The sequence below is a fragment of the Pyrgilauda ruficollis genome, unplaced genomic scaffold (genome assembly GCF_017590135.1).
Source record: "Pyrgilauda ruficollis isolate IOZ18807 unplaced genomic scaffold, ASM1759013v1 scaffold285, whole genome shotgun sequence".
Classification (NCBI taxonomy): Eukaryota; Metazoa; Chordata; class Aves; order Passeriformes; family Passeridae; genus Pyrgilauda; species Pyrgilauda ruficollis.
The window spans coordinates 552-18,141 of record NW_024524211.1 but is presented as its reverse complement, the minus strand read 5'-3'; the positions used below and the strand labels follow the sequence as shown (position 1 = coordinate 18,141).

General features: G+C 35.7%; 1 protein-coding gene across 1 annotated transcript in view; it reads right to left on the bottom strand.

Moving 5' to 3' along the window:
• LOC121356124 (adenylate cyclase type 1-like) overlaps positions 1-17,146 on the bottom strand; it is a gene marked incomplete at its 5' end in the record, with an annotated part of 34,132 nt that extends 16,986 nt beyond the window's left edge. Inside the window, 7 exons of the mRNA XM_041472221.1 lie at positions 669-795; positions 1,342-1,598; positions 4,431-4,520; positions 8,279-8,363; positions 11,545-11,642; positions 13,399-13,593; positions 16,991-17,146. Of these exons, the coding sequence (XP_041328155.1) occupies positions 669-795; positions 1,342-1,598; positions 4,431-4,520; positions 8,279-8,363; positions 11,545-11,642; positions 13,399-13,593; positions 16,991-17,146 (1,008 nt within the window). The remainder of the gene's footprint in view (positions 1-668; positions 796-1,341; positions 1,599-4,430; positions 4,521-8,278; positions 8,364-11,544; positions 11,643-13,398; positions 13,594-16,990) is intronic.
• Between the last annotated feature and the right edge of the window lie 444 nt (positions 17,147-17,590).

Genomic DNA, 17,590 nt, shown 5'->3' with positions numbered 1-17,590 from the left:
TCAACTTTCTCCTTCTCTTGGGGGCCAGTGTAAAACACTTTGGAGGTGGGAATTAGACTGCTGAGAGGTGTGACAGGAGGTAGACATACCCTGATGCCCGTGTTACAGCTAATATAATTTCTGTAGGTTTTTGCTGCATCTATGATAGTTAGGAAATACATTTTCAAAAATTGTCCCTGCACTTGGTATCTAAATAAATTTCTGATCTTCCTCTGGGAAAGAGTTCCATAGTTTCTTTGTGTAATATAGGTTTAAACATTTCCTTTCATCAGTTTTACCTGCTTCTTTTCAGTTTACCTGAATATCTATTTACTTTCACTTATTTTTGTAATATAAGATAAACACTCCCATGGATTAATTTTTTTTATCTCAAATTTATATTGGTAACATTTTATTCCTAATGCATATTAGATATAAATATATTATTTGATTAATGATATACTGGAGCAACTACAAAGAAACAAAAAATATCACTTCTCCAGGAAAAATGAATTGTATAGGTCTGTGGAAAGAAAGCTCTAAAATAATCTTTCTCTGTGAACCCCAAGAGACATGAAAAAGTTTGAGTGTCTGAGTCCAAGTAATTTGTCCTGAAAGTATTTGAAAACCAATTCAAAAAGTCAGACATCATTTTGTGTGCATGGATACTATGAAGTCCTTTGATTTACCTGCACTGCCCAGAGGTAGTCCAGACGCAGTTTCAAGTCCACCTGTCTTGAATGCAGTGCTAAAGCACAAGAAAACAGCAAAACAGCTAGTATTGGTTCATAGCCACGCATATAAAAGGAGCCGCCCCTTAAAAATAAGAAGAAAATAAATGTGTTATTCCAGGTCTAATACTTAACACTGCACATTTAATATCAGATCCTTAGTTCACAACACATGGGTACCTCCTAATCACTAGCTTTTTCTGAAAAGGCTCATCTGGGCAGGGATGTGGGTGATAGTACATCTGATCGCTGCATCACACCAACATGCAATCCTTGAGGCAAGTTTTATTGAAATTGGGACTGATTGAGGGCTCCTGAGATACGGTAGTTAAGTTTTTAACTGTGTTTTTCTATTCCATATGATAGCTAGAGCTAGACTGCAGAGTGCTCAGCTGAGGTACATTAACATAAAACTACAGACAATGGGGCAACAGTTACCAGCTCCCAAAAGCTGCTCTCCTGTTAATGGATGTTACTAGATCCTACAATTGCTGGGGAGAAGATGACTGATGTATTTCTTATGCTCTACTCCGAGGCAGCACTGAACACTAGAGGACAATTCAGAAATAAATAGTCAATGTGTGACTATCTATAGAAAATTACCCATTGCTTAATTTTGCAAGATACCTACCCCACTGCTTTTCTGTAACCACTGAGTTCCAGAATAACTATGTACAAAATTGTAACAAAAACCAGGAGAATAATTTTTGGCAAGGAAGATACACGTAGAAATATTGCCAAGGTGAGAGTCCCCACTACACAGGAAAGGAAAGCATAGTGGGCTGTGTCACATGGAAGCTCATTCATTGTTTTATTTGTTCCACCAGGAGAAATTATAACTATTGAGCTGCTGGAATTGGTATTCCAAACCCAAGGCATGCAGCCAACCTGGAAAAGACAGGAGAGGTGAGAAGGGAAAAAGTTAAATATGAAATAAATAGAAATGTAGTTGCTATGGAGGCTGACTGTAGTTCATTGCTAACTGGAAAAAATACGGCTGTGGAGTTCACACTCAGCTCAATGCTGTATTAAAATCTCCTTTTCCTGCAATGCTCTACTGAGTTTTAGGGGAGAGGCACAATTTGTTAATTAGATGCCAATAAGGGCATCCAATTAGGTGTGGGCTTAGTTGAATAGTTTCCCTCAGTGCTCAAATGTAAGAGATTCTCAAGCCAGGATATTCCTGCAAAATTAAGGAACTTCAATTAACATTTTATTTGGCCATGCAGGTGAAAAAAGTTTTTTTACAGAGCACAGAAATAAATTATTGTTTCACTGACTATGTAAATCACATAAAATTCAATTACTTAAATACAAAATAAAACATTTTAATTGAGTGAAAAACTAAACATAACATCTTTTTCCATCTCACAGCTACTTCTGCTGTCACATATGTTTCAAATACAAGGACTCATCTTTAATTACCCCTGTCATTTCAGTTATCGAAGGAGTTCCATTTCCTTCTTACACTGGGAAATAAATTTTTTTCATATATCTCTTATGGGAAATTTGGGGAAATCTAACCTGCTTTTCCTAAAGACAATGTCATGTACATATCTCAGAGCTGTTACCCAAGGAAGAGGGGAATTTCTGGCAAATAGTGCAAGTCCCTAGAGCTCCAGTTTTAACTGCAGTCCAGCCTTCACCCCTTACAAAGGAAAAGGATAAGAGTTAGTATAAGTAGGGGAGAGTAGGATGGTAGTGTGAAATTGATTTAACAGGCACCATCACATAAGCCCTGCCTTGTACTTAAGCATCTCTTTTGAAGTGCATTATAAGACCTTTTTATTTCATCCCGACCACTGACAATGAAATTTTATAGCATGCTGTAAAGCATACTGACATCCTGAAGGGTGATTAAACCACGTATTTTAGAAGAGGTTGTATTAACTTAGGAAGATGAGACATAATAAATAAAAAAATGTGAGTTAAACTCATAATGGGTAACATGAAATGAGATTGGGAAAATGAAATGAAAAATCCCCTTTAATGGGATTTTGTTCAATATCCTTAAAAATGCTTTCATACTACATTTATCTGAAAACATACACATGCATGAAGGCTTCATCAGTGATCTGGAATCCATCCAGGAAAATATCATCTGCTATACAACCAGTACTGGAATGTCAACACCTAGCTCTTCTGACAGATGTGAATTCTAGGGGCATTACTTTGCCGAAATTAATAATTTGTACTGATTCAACATTTCTACTTAAGTTACAAGTTATTTTTGTTCAGAAATGGATTAAGTTATGTTCTAAGTTGTAACTGAATGATCACTCCCTTGTTGGAGGTTCAGAACTTCTGAATTCTAATCTGTCTACCTCTGTTGTTAAGCATTGCCTTAGGACTTACGATGTCTGTTTCTCATTCTCACTATCCATAAGTGGCAACAATGGTGCTTGTTTCATTTGGTCAAAGTAAGGGTCAGATCTGTGGAGGCTGTCATAATTTTAATCTCAGTTCCAAAGTCAGATACACAGACTTTGCTGAGAAGATAGCCTGGAATCACTGCAAAGCTCTATGCATTTTGCACTTATGTCCACATTAGAAACCGTATATACATCTGTGTGCTATTAGGGCTGTGTGTTACTCACACAGATGATGTTCAGGAATTCCCAGAAATGTCTCAACATCAGCAGTTCTTGGCTCCTCTCAGGACATTGGAATACACAGAAAAGGGACCCTCTAGCTAGCCAGTTCACGGGGATAAACTAGTTATGATGTTCTTAGGGCAGGTCCAGGGACGAGTGAATACACAAAATACAAAATACAAAATACAGGGCTCGGCATCCCAGCACTGAGAATTGCTCATGTCTTCTTAATGATCAGAACACATTGTCAAATTCTTCCAGAGAAGCATGATTTGAAACATCTGCCTTCTCAGCATTTCCAGTTGTGTTTCATGTGCTATTTTTATGTGGATTCTTTCCTTTGAGTACACTATTAATTCATTAGCATTAGCAGCCAAAATGCTAAAGATGAGAGCTAGGAATTTGTCAAGGCAACTGACTGACAAATACTTAGGTGGAAGTTTGAATACCATTTGAATTCAAGTTGACCATGTTGAACTCTCTGCTAATCTACAGTAAATGAAGCTCAATTTTCAGAAGTCTTGAGCACATTCACTTCATATAACAGAAGCTTTTTAGACATTAGACGTGAATGGATCATATCAGTAGCACAGTGTAAGCACTTCTTCTTGTTACACAAACCTGTCAATATTTTAAGATCTCTCTATCTTTCTGATCTGCCTGGACTAAAAATATCCCCATTATTACACAGAGGTATCTTCTATAAGTTGCCACATAGAAATAGTAATCTTGTTTTGACACCATGCCTTGTCTGTCACAAAATATTAGCCATTAAACTAGTAAGCAAGCTTTACATTTAAAAATGGTTTTCCCATAAAGTCCATGACACCAACAGTCTACATGATGCTAAGGTCTGAAATACAAATTTATGTTGGTTTTGAATAGGTATTATCTGTGTAATTTGCTAATGGCTTTGCCATTCCTAATTCAATACACTGTCTCAGGCCAATGAAAGTTCTAATTGCAGAAAAAGGGTTTAATTTTGAAGAAGCATGCTCTGCAAGTATGAAAAATAAAACAAGTATGAATTCATCAGATGAGAATATGGCATGTGTTTAAAGGATCTACACAAGCATGTTCTTTAAACACAACGCTAACTTAAGTGAAACGTGATTCAAATACTCACCACACAGCCTTGAGCCACAGAGTATATTAAGATCACAATAAAAATACACAAAATGGTACGAATTTGTATTGTCAGGCACCCTGGAAAACACTAAAAAGAAAAAAAGGTATTTATATATAAAATATTTAAGGTATTTTTAAAGTGAGGTCATTCTTTTTTAGTAGTCTATAAAGAGAAGTGAATAAGAGATACAGAAATTTCACCTGTACTGCAAATTATGAAATTGCAGTTATTGTTGTGTAGTAACTGTTATTCACTTGTTAGTGTGTAGGTGTATTTTAATGGTAATTGCAGTTTTGGGGATAATAAATGTGAAATTACTACTGCTATATATTATTTCTCACTATAATTAAAACTCTTAGAAATTTTTAGTTGTGTGTCTACTTATGATGCAAATAATATTCTAGGATGGCATTTGATTTTGCTGTCTTGGGGAAAAAGCCCAAAGCAACTTTTGCCTTGCAAATTTTCAGCTCCTTTGCCTTGCAAATTGTGATCCAAGAGAACATACTGTGATAACATAGAATTTTGGAGTGGTATATGTGTCTTCTGCTATAATAGGCAGGTTAAATGCCAGGGTAGTTTTAATTATTGTGACTCATAAAAACATTGAATTTTTCAGAAACAGCAGTAGGCAACAAAAATATCTGGTGAAATGGAGTCTTGTGAACGTTTTGTTTATCTCCACTTTTACCCTGATTCCATTTGTCACACTATTAAGTGTTAAGTTCTTGCTGCTATGAAGCCTGTGGCAGAATGTGAAAGAGGAAGGGTAAGTCTGTCAGGCTGTGCACTTAGGCCTGTTCCAGCCATTCTGATCAACTCTCCTTCCAGGTAAAGCTGCTTTCCTTTCTTTCCCCTTGCACTAAGAATGTTTGGGGCATCTATTATCTACTAGATGTATCTTTCAGACCACAGGACTTCTTCTAGTGACTTCAAGGGTAAAGAATACAATCCAAGAAATAGTCAGATTTAAAGTGGGGGCTATCCCGTGTCCTTTAAAAGGAGGAAGCTCAGATTTATCAAGGTTGAATTTCACTTAAGGTTAAATGGAGCAAGCAAACGGCTGTTTTTTGGATAAAAGTCAACAGTTTTGAAGAAAAGCTGTTAATTTCATGGGTATCACCAGCCTCAAAAACATAGCTTCAAGCAGGCAGCAAAGTAGTCAGAGAAAAGCTACTGTAGCCTTCAGAATACAGCAATTACAGAAAAAAAAATAAGTATGAATTTACAAATATATTCTGGCTTCAATATAGGTTAAGTACATGTAAATGTAGGTGTGGAGCAATCAATATAATATCAGTAGCAGATTTGTATTATAGATCTGAGTTAATTTTCTACACCAGTGTAAGTACTAGCATCAATAAAATAGATTGGGATACCTGAGGTATATCACCTTTAATAAAACTGAGCATATTGAAGAAAAAGTAGCTCAGATTATAGGAAGCTGAGATTGAGAAGCTGTGTCTCAAGGGAGATACAGCAATTTCCAAAATTACACTATGAAAAAAAGACCATTTCTGTATTCATTCATCACTATCATACAGTTCTGATTGGAAGGGACCTCAGGAGGCTCAAAAGTAATGTCTGTCTTGACCCTCAGAGTCTCAGGGCCATTTTTGCAGAGTTGGTTACTCCTCCTGTGTCATTGCATGGCATTATTTCTTCTCAAGACCTGGACTTTGCATTATACATTCTATATTTATAAGATTCCTGTTTGCCCATTCTGTCAACCTATCTAGGACCCTCTCAATAGTCATCCTGCCAGCTGTTCTCACAAAACTGTAGTCATTTGAAAACTTGACATGAGTATTTGCCATGTCCTTCTCTAGGCTGTTGATAAAAATGTCTGACAGGATAGGATCCAGGATAAACTCCTGTAGTATCCCACTTATTACTGATTTCAAGGTAAAGTATAACCATAAAGTGCTATGCTCTGAATGTGATTATCCCCATATTATTTTACCCATCAAACTGTCGACGTAACTAGACCAGAATCCTATATACAAATGAGGTGGAACATATGTGGTTTTATCCATATAAATAAAATACAAAATAATTTTGTTTGAAGAAAAAATATATATTCCATTAATTAAGTTTGCAACCAAATAAGCTGTCTACTGCTTATTAAAGAGATAATACCCATGGTTTGAAGATAATGCTGGATGGTTAATAGGGACAAAGCAAAATATGGATTCAAAGATCACATGTCCTGACACATAACACAGACAATTTTTTTTGGTCTGTGTAGCACATACATGTTTTAAATGCTGACATGCTAGGCTATTGGGTTAAAATGGGAAACAAACCTTTAAAAGATAAGGCATGAGACATGTCTGAATTAAAATTCTGACACTATTAAGATTTATACTTCTGACTTTAAGTCATTCTAAGATTGTATCTGCACTTTCATGATAGCATAGAATTTTGGGCTTCATTTTCTTTGTTTTCTTTTATTTGTGGAATTTTTATTAACTAAACAAGTAGTGTCAAATTACCAAAATTCTAGGTAACTGGTACAGTAAAACATTATTAAAGTAGTTCTATGAGTGAGGTATTTAATGCTAAAGCATGGAGAAGCTGAGTCACTTGTGCAATGTGAAAGAGCAAGTAAGTGCCATAACACTGATTAAAATAGGGGAATGATTATTTTACAACTGTATATCCATTATCCACACCATATTAATTTTAATTATTATAAGACTTCTTTTGCCACAAAGTTTTAAACTGTGATATTCCAAGGTTTTATATTTCTTTATTTTTCTAATGCTGGATTTGATCCTGTATCGTATTGAATCTCTGGAGGAATCTGGAATAAATACAAATTTTCGTGACTGACAAAACACATGGAATACTTCTTATGTTTGCACTAGCCCCAGGGAAATGGTATAAAGAGAACTAACTTGCTGCAAACTTAGTCTGCATTTCTACGATCTATACAGAGAAGAACAGATGATAAACTACTCTGCCCTAATAAAAAAAGAGATCAACCAAGTTACTCCCAAATAATTTTGTAAGTTCATAAAAAAGGTTCTTTTCAGCACCTGATACTCTGCTAATATACTATTCATGTTCCCATGAAAACACATGCTTTTCTTCTGCCAAAGGGCACTTTTTAAAACTAAAATTAGTGTGTCCTAATCAAAAAAGCTGATTAACTGAGTAGGTGTTTTTTCCTGATATATGTCTGAAAAGACTAAATTTATATTAATTCAATAGAAATTCCTTTCCTCAGAAAATTAGCCTGTAGGTGCTTTATTCTGATCTGGCAGACCTATTTCTCCCCTAAAACAACCAAATGACCTTCTGCATCATTACTGTTGTAAAAATACAGTGCAAGAGAATTAATCATTACTGAAGGTTTTGAAAAGGCCAAGGATTGTGTGTACAAAACACTGTGCTTTACCATCAAAACAACTACTGTATTGGCAGGAAAAATTTTGAAAACTGAGGGGACGTTAGCAGGACTTTACACCCAGACCACCTGGAATGGAAGGGAGACCTATTGTGCTCTGTAGTCAGAAAGGAGTAAAAGTCAGGTTAAAGCAGTTTACCTAAACACAGTATTTAGTGGTAGGTGTTCAGGGAAGATTTAGCAAAAAACAAAGTGTAGAATTTAATGGCACTGAATGCTACACTGCTGTAACAATTACTCATGTAAAAAGCCTACTTTCAGATGATTGATCTTTGGTTTTGAAATGTCTAATACATTACTTACTAAGGAACTTTAAACATATAAATTTCAGACTGAGAATCTGTGAAGCATACACTGATGACTTCATATTCCAAAAAACAAACATATCATGGACACAAAGGGAAGAATAGTCACAAAATCTTAAATCACTTACTTGTACTCGTGTGACATGTAGGTACATAATACAAGCCACTAGGAAGCATATGCAGAATACCAGGAGAACAAGAACTACGGTACTCCTAGAATCAAAACACAATGGAAGTAATGCAATGCAACTCAGTAATAGATGAGAACAAACTACAGTTAGGGGTCCTTCTAAAACAGTATTTTATAAATGGTGGAAGATGTCCTTCTCAACCTTGCTGTTATACTAACCATCACAGTGCAAATTAAGCAGTGATGTCCACTGCTCTCAAGACTATGAAATTAGTAAATGCTCTTGTAAATGGTCCCCACTCTGATGTCAGAAAAGAGATCAAAGAACCACAAAAATTTAAATGTATGGTAGAGACACTTTCTAATTGTAGGCTAGTGCAGAATATTCAGCATGATGAGTCTTGTAAGGGGAGTGTGTAACTCAATTACTTGGCCTTAGCAGTGGTGTTAACAGTTACCAGATGCTTTTTCTGTCTCATATTTCTTTCTCAAAGATTCAGAAATCAATGGTCATTCAATTTAGACACTTAGCAAGTCAAATAAAATCAGAAAAAACTGCCTTCTAACGAAACAGAAAAACTCCCTCATTTCGAGTCTTTCTCAATGGTTAGACAAATCTTAAGTTTCACAAAGATGATGTAATGATTCTTAAATTCTTAATCTTCCCTCTTCTGATCTATCAAAATAGGCTTGTTCTTAATGAGAAGAGGGGTGAAAAACAAGAAATTTCTCCAGAAAACTTCTTTTGGAAAAGTACCTTATGGATATGAGCAAGCTGACAAAAGTTAGTCCACCAGTGTGGATGCATTTGATTTCTGCTCAGGGACAGCCTGGTCCCATGCCAGGGCTGTATAACAGCAGCTTAATATGATCTTCACACCTTCTTTTCGAACTTGTGAGAACAAACCAGTCAGTCCATAAGCCATCTGAGCAATGGATTCAGGCATTTATGTATCTGTGCCCTTGACAATTACTGGGAAAAGATTGTTTATACAGGGCTTCTAACAGCAGAAGTGTGCAATTCTCCTGTAGAGTTTCTAACTATTTGACTTTGATTTCAAATTAATGTAACTGTTTGTACTGATACAGGAACTGGAAGAATTCTGTGGTGTAGTATGGTGTACCCAGAATGGGAAGGTGACTGGCTGCTGTTAGTGGGGACTCTGAATACAAGTATTAATCAAGGCAGGATCTCATGCCTTTAGAGAATTCCCTTGTATTCAGGATGGTAGCATGCTAGAAAAGAATGCAGGAGACATGTCTGCAACAACATCTTGTAACGCAGCAATAGCTGACAACTGATAGTAGTGCTGAGTGGGACCCTGACAGACATTCGGGTTGGCATTTAAAAAGGGCTACATTGGTTTTTTTAGTAAGTAAACACAGAATCTGACATTAGAAGTGCTCATAGTCAGGGTTTTTAGCAGCTACACGTATATGTACCTCCATAATTGGACAGCGTAGGTTGACAGGAACATAGCCTTACACTGACCACCTCCATCTGGGAATATAAAATGTGTCTATAGTTGAGAAGCTGTTTTGCTCAAATGATAAGAATTGTGAGAATAGCAAGCCTATTGATTTCTGTATATCTATGCAGTAACTGACTTTCCTATAACATTTTCTTGTCTAGATGATCAACCTCCTCCTTGAAATATTGTGATATATAACTTCTCCCATTAGGGTAACACATCACAAGCCTTGTATTGGCTTTTGCATTCTCCTGCCATATGCATAACTACTTTGGCAATCTAAATAGCAGCCTAAATCTCCAAACTCTGGAAAGAGGGGAAATTTTCCTATACTTTCAAAGTTTTAAATTTTTAAATAATTTAGCTCATATTTGCATGTGTCACAGCAAGGGAAGAGCCCAAGAAGAATTTGGCTATATGAAGCCACCACTCAGCCACTGGAAGAAAGAACTTAGGAGCATTCACTGAGTGGCTTCTTTAACTAACCCAGTCCATCTTCATTACCTTCTGTGGTGATATTCTTCTGGAGCTTGTGTGTCTGTCAGATCACTTCTTAAATTGAATCTCTGCCCATCTGTTTTTAAGTGACAGTAGTTTTTTGAAAGGCTATTATATGATTCTTGGAAATTCACTGTAGTTTCAACTACACTAATACACTTTGTTTCTACTTGTTCAAAAGTGCTATGTATTGCTGTGTCTTATTGAAGAAGAAGGTGAAAGACTTCTTAATCATACTCCAATTAGTCAACAGAGTCATTAGTTTGGAAATGATGTAGATGATAACTGAGTTACTTTGAATTCTTTAGATGAAAGGCACTATATTACAAATTAGTGTTTATATTTTATTAACGTGAAGAAACTGTTTTTCAATCTTTCAACTAGAAATAATAGAATATAAAAGTATTATTCTAACTGGGGATTTGTGAATAGAAAAGACCATAATTTAAATGGAATTTTCAAAAGCATTATCCTGTGGTCAGTTCTATTCCCACTGAAGTAGTTATAAAAGTGAGTAAAGTTTATTTTTAATGCTTTGATATTCTAATCTGATAAAAGTTCATTATTCATAATTTTATAACTTATACACAATTCTATCTACCTCTAGATTTGAAAGTGGTCTAATTATTTTTTATTTAGTAAGCACTCATCTAGAACTGACAAAATCTGAGGTAATCACTAACTAATCACTCAACAATAGGCATAGGACACCTCCCAAACACACCATTTAGTTATGTTTACTTAAGTGCAGTCAAGGTTGGACTGCAAGTTATATGTGCATAGCCAAAATACACACTAGGCAGTTTATGTAGGGATAGTGTTGATACCAAAAACTTCAATGAATGTTATAAATGCAGGCCTCAATGCAGCTGGATGGGTACTTTCAGTACTTTGTTCCCATTAAACTCTGTAGGGTTTTATCTCTGTTGCTATCAATACCTGAAGTACTTAATCCAAAGTAGCACAAACACATTTAGAAAAGCTGCAGTAACACCTTTGTTTGTAATGCAGAAATGCTTTAAATAAGTTAGAAATAACCACTGAATGTTTAAATAAACACAGAAATGTATCTTTTTCCTCTAAATGCACACTACTACAAAAGAAAAAAAAAATATAGTGAAAAGTGTCTCCTGTGGACAAATGAAAGAGATAACAATTAGACTGAGGGTTATACTAACAGAGAATCTCCCATGTGAGGTTCCCATTCCTGTTCCAAAGACTTTAATTTTTGGCCTGTGCAGGATGTCTGAGGATGTTCCACTTTGAGTTATGATGGCAAAAGACAGAAACTTACTGTGGTATTATTAGAAGGTAGACAAGGCCAAATAAGGCAGCTAGAATTAGTGAGAGAACTACAGCACTGGTGAAGTACTCATCCTGAAGCTGGTGGTACTGTTAAAGAAAGGAAGAAGTGAAGACAGTAAATATTTCATATATACCCAGACACCCACACTTGTCCTTTCTCAGTAAGAAAGAACTGCATCCTAAAATAAAACAAGCCCCTACTTAGTTAAAAACATGATGGCTTAATTCACACTGAAAAGACAGATGAGGGAAGTCTACACAAGATTTTTCTTGACAGACTTCTCTTTCACCTTGTGACTAGTCAAAACTGGTTTAGGCTCAGATAAAAGTTTATCTTTTTGAGAAAAAAATTCAGCCACTTTGAACCAGAAGGGGGTGGCCCTCCCTCTGTTTACTCATCACAATAAAAGGCCATAGACTCCTTGCTGCTGCTTTCAAGAAGTCCTGTCACCTTAGCTGCTCAGGACAGGACTCTAATGAGTGGACTTGGAGGCAGCTACTAATGAGATACATGGGCTCAGTTTGGAGCAGGTACTGTTCCTGATTCCACTAAGCTGCAGTATTAACAAGAGGAAGCTTTCTAGGGGTCAAAACACGAAAGGGTTTTCTCAGAAAGACCCAAAGTTCAATATCGTTTACACCCGAAGAGACTTTTTATTTTGAAAAAAAAAAAGTTACAGCCTAATAATAAATTACTTTGGAAAATTGAAACCAAAATTTATGCTTCAAACCTGACAAAATTGTATCCAATATGGCACACAGCCTTCTAACTTGAAGCAGTAGTGACCTGAAATTTTAGACTATATAGTGACTTACAGTGGAAAAATAAATGTTACTGCCAAATTAACTCAAAACCATACCACTTTTTTTTTTTCAAACACATAAAGTAAAGGCTGTAGATACAAGTAATTTGTATTCACAAAAAATAGTCCTACAAGATAGGAGCAATTGTAAATTGATATGCATGCTTATACGATCTGAGAAAATCCCCTGCTTTCAGCACTGCCACACCAGTATAATATTGCAACGTTGTCCAGAGAGTTAATGTTTAGGGGTTTTTTGTTTGGTTTTTTTTTAATATTTTCTAGAATTTCTGGATTAATACTTATCAGGCTACCTATGCATCTTCTTGTCAATAACACTTCTCCAAAGCAGATGAGTGAGGTAGGCAGACACATTGCAATGAGACAGCATTAAACAAGCGACTCATTTTGGAGAAGGAAAAGAAAGACCAAAACACAGGATATATAACATGGGGTAGGATCCTGATCGTGGCAATGGTCCCCTGAACAGGGAATAATGAGCATTGACTCCATGATTGCAGAAGGCTGATCAATTGCTTTATTAAGCTATACTATATTATACTATACTTTTAAGAAACTTGTAACCCTTACAGACAGTCCAATACAGCTTTAACCTAATTGGTTAATCAATCCAAACACCATCCAGTGTCCAATTAAGATACCACCCTTTTCCAATCAATCTCCATAAACACATTCCACATGTGCGCAACAACAGGTGCAGCAAATGGAGATAAGAATTGTTTCTCATTCTCTTCTCTGAACTTTTTCACAGCTTCTCAGGAAAATCCTGGGAGAGAACTATGTCTCTCTCTTTTCAGAGGATATGTGATTACCACAAATACCAATCTTTCTTTTTATCCCCTTCAAGCATTTCCGTAGAAGGTAGAGATATCATCACCCTCTTAACTGAGAGACAGTCCAGTGGAGTATTTAAAGATAGTGAGTAAAATTTAAACATTGCATGAACCCCAAAAAAACCCCCCAATGCTAGCTGGCCTATGCTCAGTGAAATCAATAAAAGTAATTTTAAACTCCCTTACTTTATTTTCACGCTCAATTTGCTTATACTTCAGGGTAATGAAGTTCAAGTCAGCCATCTCAGACTCAGTTTGCCGGGCCTCTATCAAGCGGCTGATGTATCTGTTCACTCGAGTTCCCGGAGTGTTGTATACAATATTGTTAGAAAAAGAGGAGCGATTCCTGAGTTTTTCAGAGGCTGTCCTTAATGCTCTCCTCTGTAATATGGATGAAGAAAAAAGCACAGATTTTATTAGCACTGAGATTTTGCATTGCTGTTCATATTACTTCAAGCTCACAGAGAGGATGTGGAATTCATTAAGCAGAGCAACTACAAAAGACAGAGTTCTTGTCTCTGTGTGAATGTCACCTTTTTAAAATTCCTTACCTGAAATCCTGATATCATTCAAATCAAAGAGAAAACTGCTACTTCATTCCAAGATTTTAATCCGGAAATTCTTTTCACATATGGCCCTGACACTCTTCTGTCACTGAGGAAATAATCAGTTTGTACCCAGTAGCGTTATTTTACCTTGCAAAATGGTTTTACATTGGTTTGTTTTCTTGACAGAAGATATGGAGCTCTGGACATCTTGACGACAGGCTAACTAGGCTCTTCATAACACAAGAAAAGTCCTACTGTCTAGGTAACAATACATGTTTTAAAAAGATAGTTTACCTTAAAGTCTTGGACAATGACCACAACCACGTGTCACTACAGAGAGTCTGAAATCGCAAGTGTTGTTATCTTTAACTCACCCAATTGCCTGTCTTGTTAAGACCTCCTGAGTATGCCTCAACTGCACTTGCAGATCCAGACAGAGCCATCCAACAAATTGACAGAACTAAACCATGCCTAACTGATTCCTCCAAGGCTAAGATAGCCCAACTATAAGGTAATTACTCATAGTCCTTTCCAGTGGAAAAGATTTATCACAGAGCATAACTGAAAGGGATTTTAAACAAGCTGTCTCACTTTTCACAGAGAGCACTCAGTACATAGTGAGCAGCATCTCAGCCACACTGGTGGCAACCTCCAGTTGAGGGCACTTTAATCTAAACCGTTATGGCTAGATCTGTTCTGTGACTGGACAGGGGTCAAGCCTATTTTCCAGAAGAGTTTTGACAACAAAGCTCAAGTAAGTTCTACTATTTCTGTAAAGTTAAAGGAATATTTTTTATCTAGCATCTGCAGAGTTCAAGACAGTTCAAAACATGAAATAACAAGTCTACTCAGGATATAAGTAGAGTCTGTCAGAAAGATGTTAAAGAAGAAAAATTTCCCTCTTCAGAATACTCAGTCCTAAATACCCACTCTAGAGGCTAAACAACATATTCTTTTGATCCAGATGGTTAAAAAGATGGTGATCACTATCTAAGTAATCTTGCAGGAATAGCAGTTTCCTTTTTTGTTTCACAAGAAATTCTTAGGAGTACCTCATCAGTGAACACATTGTGAACTCTTGCAGTTGATTAGCTTACATAGCTTATTATTATTATATTATATTATATCTAAATCCTTATAAATAGTGAGAAGGGTTATCTGCTGACTGATACCTTACTTTTCTGTTTGAGAAGAAAAATGGACCCTCACAAAGATAAAGTAACTTTTCAAGCCTTGCTTTGCTGGCTTTATATGTAGACAGGAGGTTACACCAGGAGTAAACAATTATAAGGTTACATTTTTCTTCAAGCTATCAGATCCCATTACCTGGTAAATTGTCTTCAGTGTAAGAGCTAATTGTTTCAACATGAAAACTAATCTTAGGAACATACATTGATTAGAGAGCTTAAATTGCCAACCAATTTTTAGTGTTTCTAAACTGAGAGAAATTTGTTTTACTGAAGAAACATTTGTATCAGTAATTTGTAAGGAAATTGAGTGCTTTTAGGAAAATAATAGAAACAGGAATTTCTGTGTCAGAAGTAGACAATTTTGCTCTCAATAAACTATAATTAGTTAGCATACATATTGCATTAGTTACAGCAGAAATACGTCTTTTTACAATTAAAATTTAAGCCTATCGTATAACAACAGGGGGGAGGAAAACAGTATTTAAATAAATGTTTCTTTGCATCAAAACCTGAAATGAGGGTAGATGAATATGGGTGTTATTCTGATATATGGAATAAATTATCTATTCTGCCATATTGAAACAGGGTTAAAGTTTCTATTCTTAATAAAAAAGCTATTTCTTACATATAATTATTTCCTCTAGGTCTCTTATTTTTACCTCTATTATTATTTTGCACAGTAGACTTACATCATGTCTTACATATGATCAAGATCCAGTATTTATGTTTCTCAGAAACATGCTGGCTTCAAAGCCTTTAAAGCCCCCACGTGTTTTACTTTATTTATGTGATTTGAGTACTGAAAACTCTAAAGAAACCCTACATTGTAACACAGTGTATTTATATTAGCATCATATAACACAAATCCATGATGTGTTACATAAAAGTTACAAAAAGCCCAGAACAACACTTTCTGCTACAGATAGCATTGTAGAACTTCAATGCCAATGTTCTGGCATGAAAAAAATTTCATCAGATCACTAAGAAATCCACATGGGTATTTTCTGAGTATACTACCATATTTATACATACATGTACACAAGACACAATGTAAAGTATTGCATATCCTTCAAAGAATGTGTGGGTTATTTTTTTTAAATATGCAAACATAAGACTAAATCCCAATTGGCCTTGTACATGGCCAATTTCAAAATAAAATCTGGTGTTTCTGAAAGTCTCCACGGAAACTGTTTTTAAAAGTAACTAATTGACTTTTCTCCCCTTTTTCTTCAGAGGAAACACAAACACATACAAAACTCAAAATATGAAAGTTCAAATGCTTTCTGAAAGTAAGATTTAGACTGAGACTTCAATAAATTTAAAAAAAGGAAAAAAAATGTGAAGCAATCAGTCAAACTGAATTACTGATTCCAGTGTTCACATGCCGCCACTCAGTGGTGGAGTGGCCAGTGTAATATTGCTACCTGCTGTCAAAGAAAATGGAATGAGCAACTCTCACCATTTTATCCATAAATTTACAGGTAGATCCATATACAGAAGAGAAGCAAACCAAGCTACTAGTATGTAAAGAGTTTTGATGTATGGAATTACCAGGCATCCAAGAAAGTGGAATTTATATTTGTATTAGGGACTTTTATGTTTAGGATTTGTATTATGGACAAAAGGGGTTTTGGCTAATCAGTTGCCTTTCATATTTCAGTGAACTATCTAGAGAAACAAAATTATTCTGTTGGTTTGCATTTGTCACCATCAACTTCAGACTGAGATGGACAAAATATGCAAAAGAATATATGTTTAAAAGAATGGAAACAGCCTCAGAAATTCCAGCTCCTGTGAAAAAAGCCCTTAATAGAAGCCACATAGGACACCTATGCTGGCTTTTCCAAGAGCAGCTCCAAATTTGAGGGCTTTTATAATTGAATTTGGTTTTTACTGTGGGAATTAGATTTTTCTAGCTCCAGCAGGAACACCATAATTTTTATCAGTTCATAACATCATCCCCTATGTTCTCAAAGATGGTCTGCTTGAGGCAGTCCTGGAATTGATACCCAAAGAGTGCACTCAGCCCACATGGACTACCTTATCATCATCCTCACACGTCATGACGTTGGAGAAAGGGATCTCCGCTTTGAACATCTTGCGACAGTGCATGAGCTGAACAAGCAGATAGCAGACTGTCTTGAACTTCATTCTTTTGGCAGGCTTAATGTCTGAGAGAATCAGTCCAGGAAATATCTGTTGGTCAGAAAAATAATATTTATAACCAAGACATTGCATTCCCATGCAGACATAAACACTTGCAGGCATTTGCACCCCCTCATGGTCAGAACAAAATAATACTCTAGTCAAGAAGCAATGCTTTTTGATAAACATCTCACATTTGCAAATGAAAATTACTTCATCTTTCTTCAACATGAGATGTAAAGAATCTATTAAACAGACTTGATGTAAACTCATACTTAACATTTTGGGAACCGTTCTTTTCTTAGAAATGTGAACTATAAAAAAAGTGCATTAATGACAGACTCATAAAAGATGCAATATTTGTATTTCTTTAATATTAAAATAAATTTTTGAAAATACAGGGAAAATAAAGAGTCAATTAGCATTTTTATTAATTGATGGTAAAAAAATATAATTTCAGCCTTCATTCTTTATTTTGTTACTTCAGCCATAGAA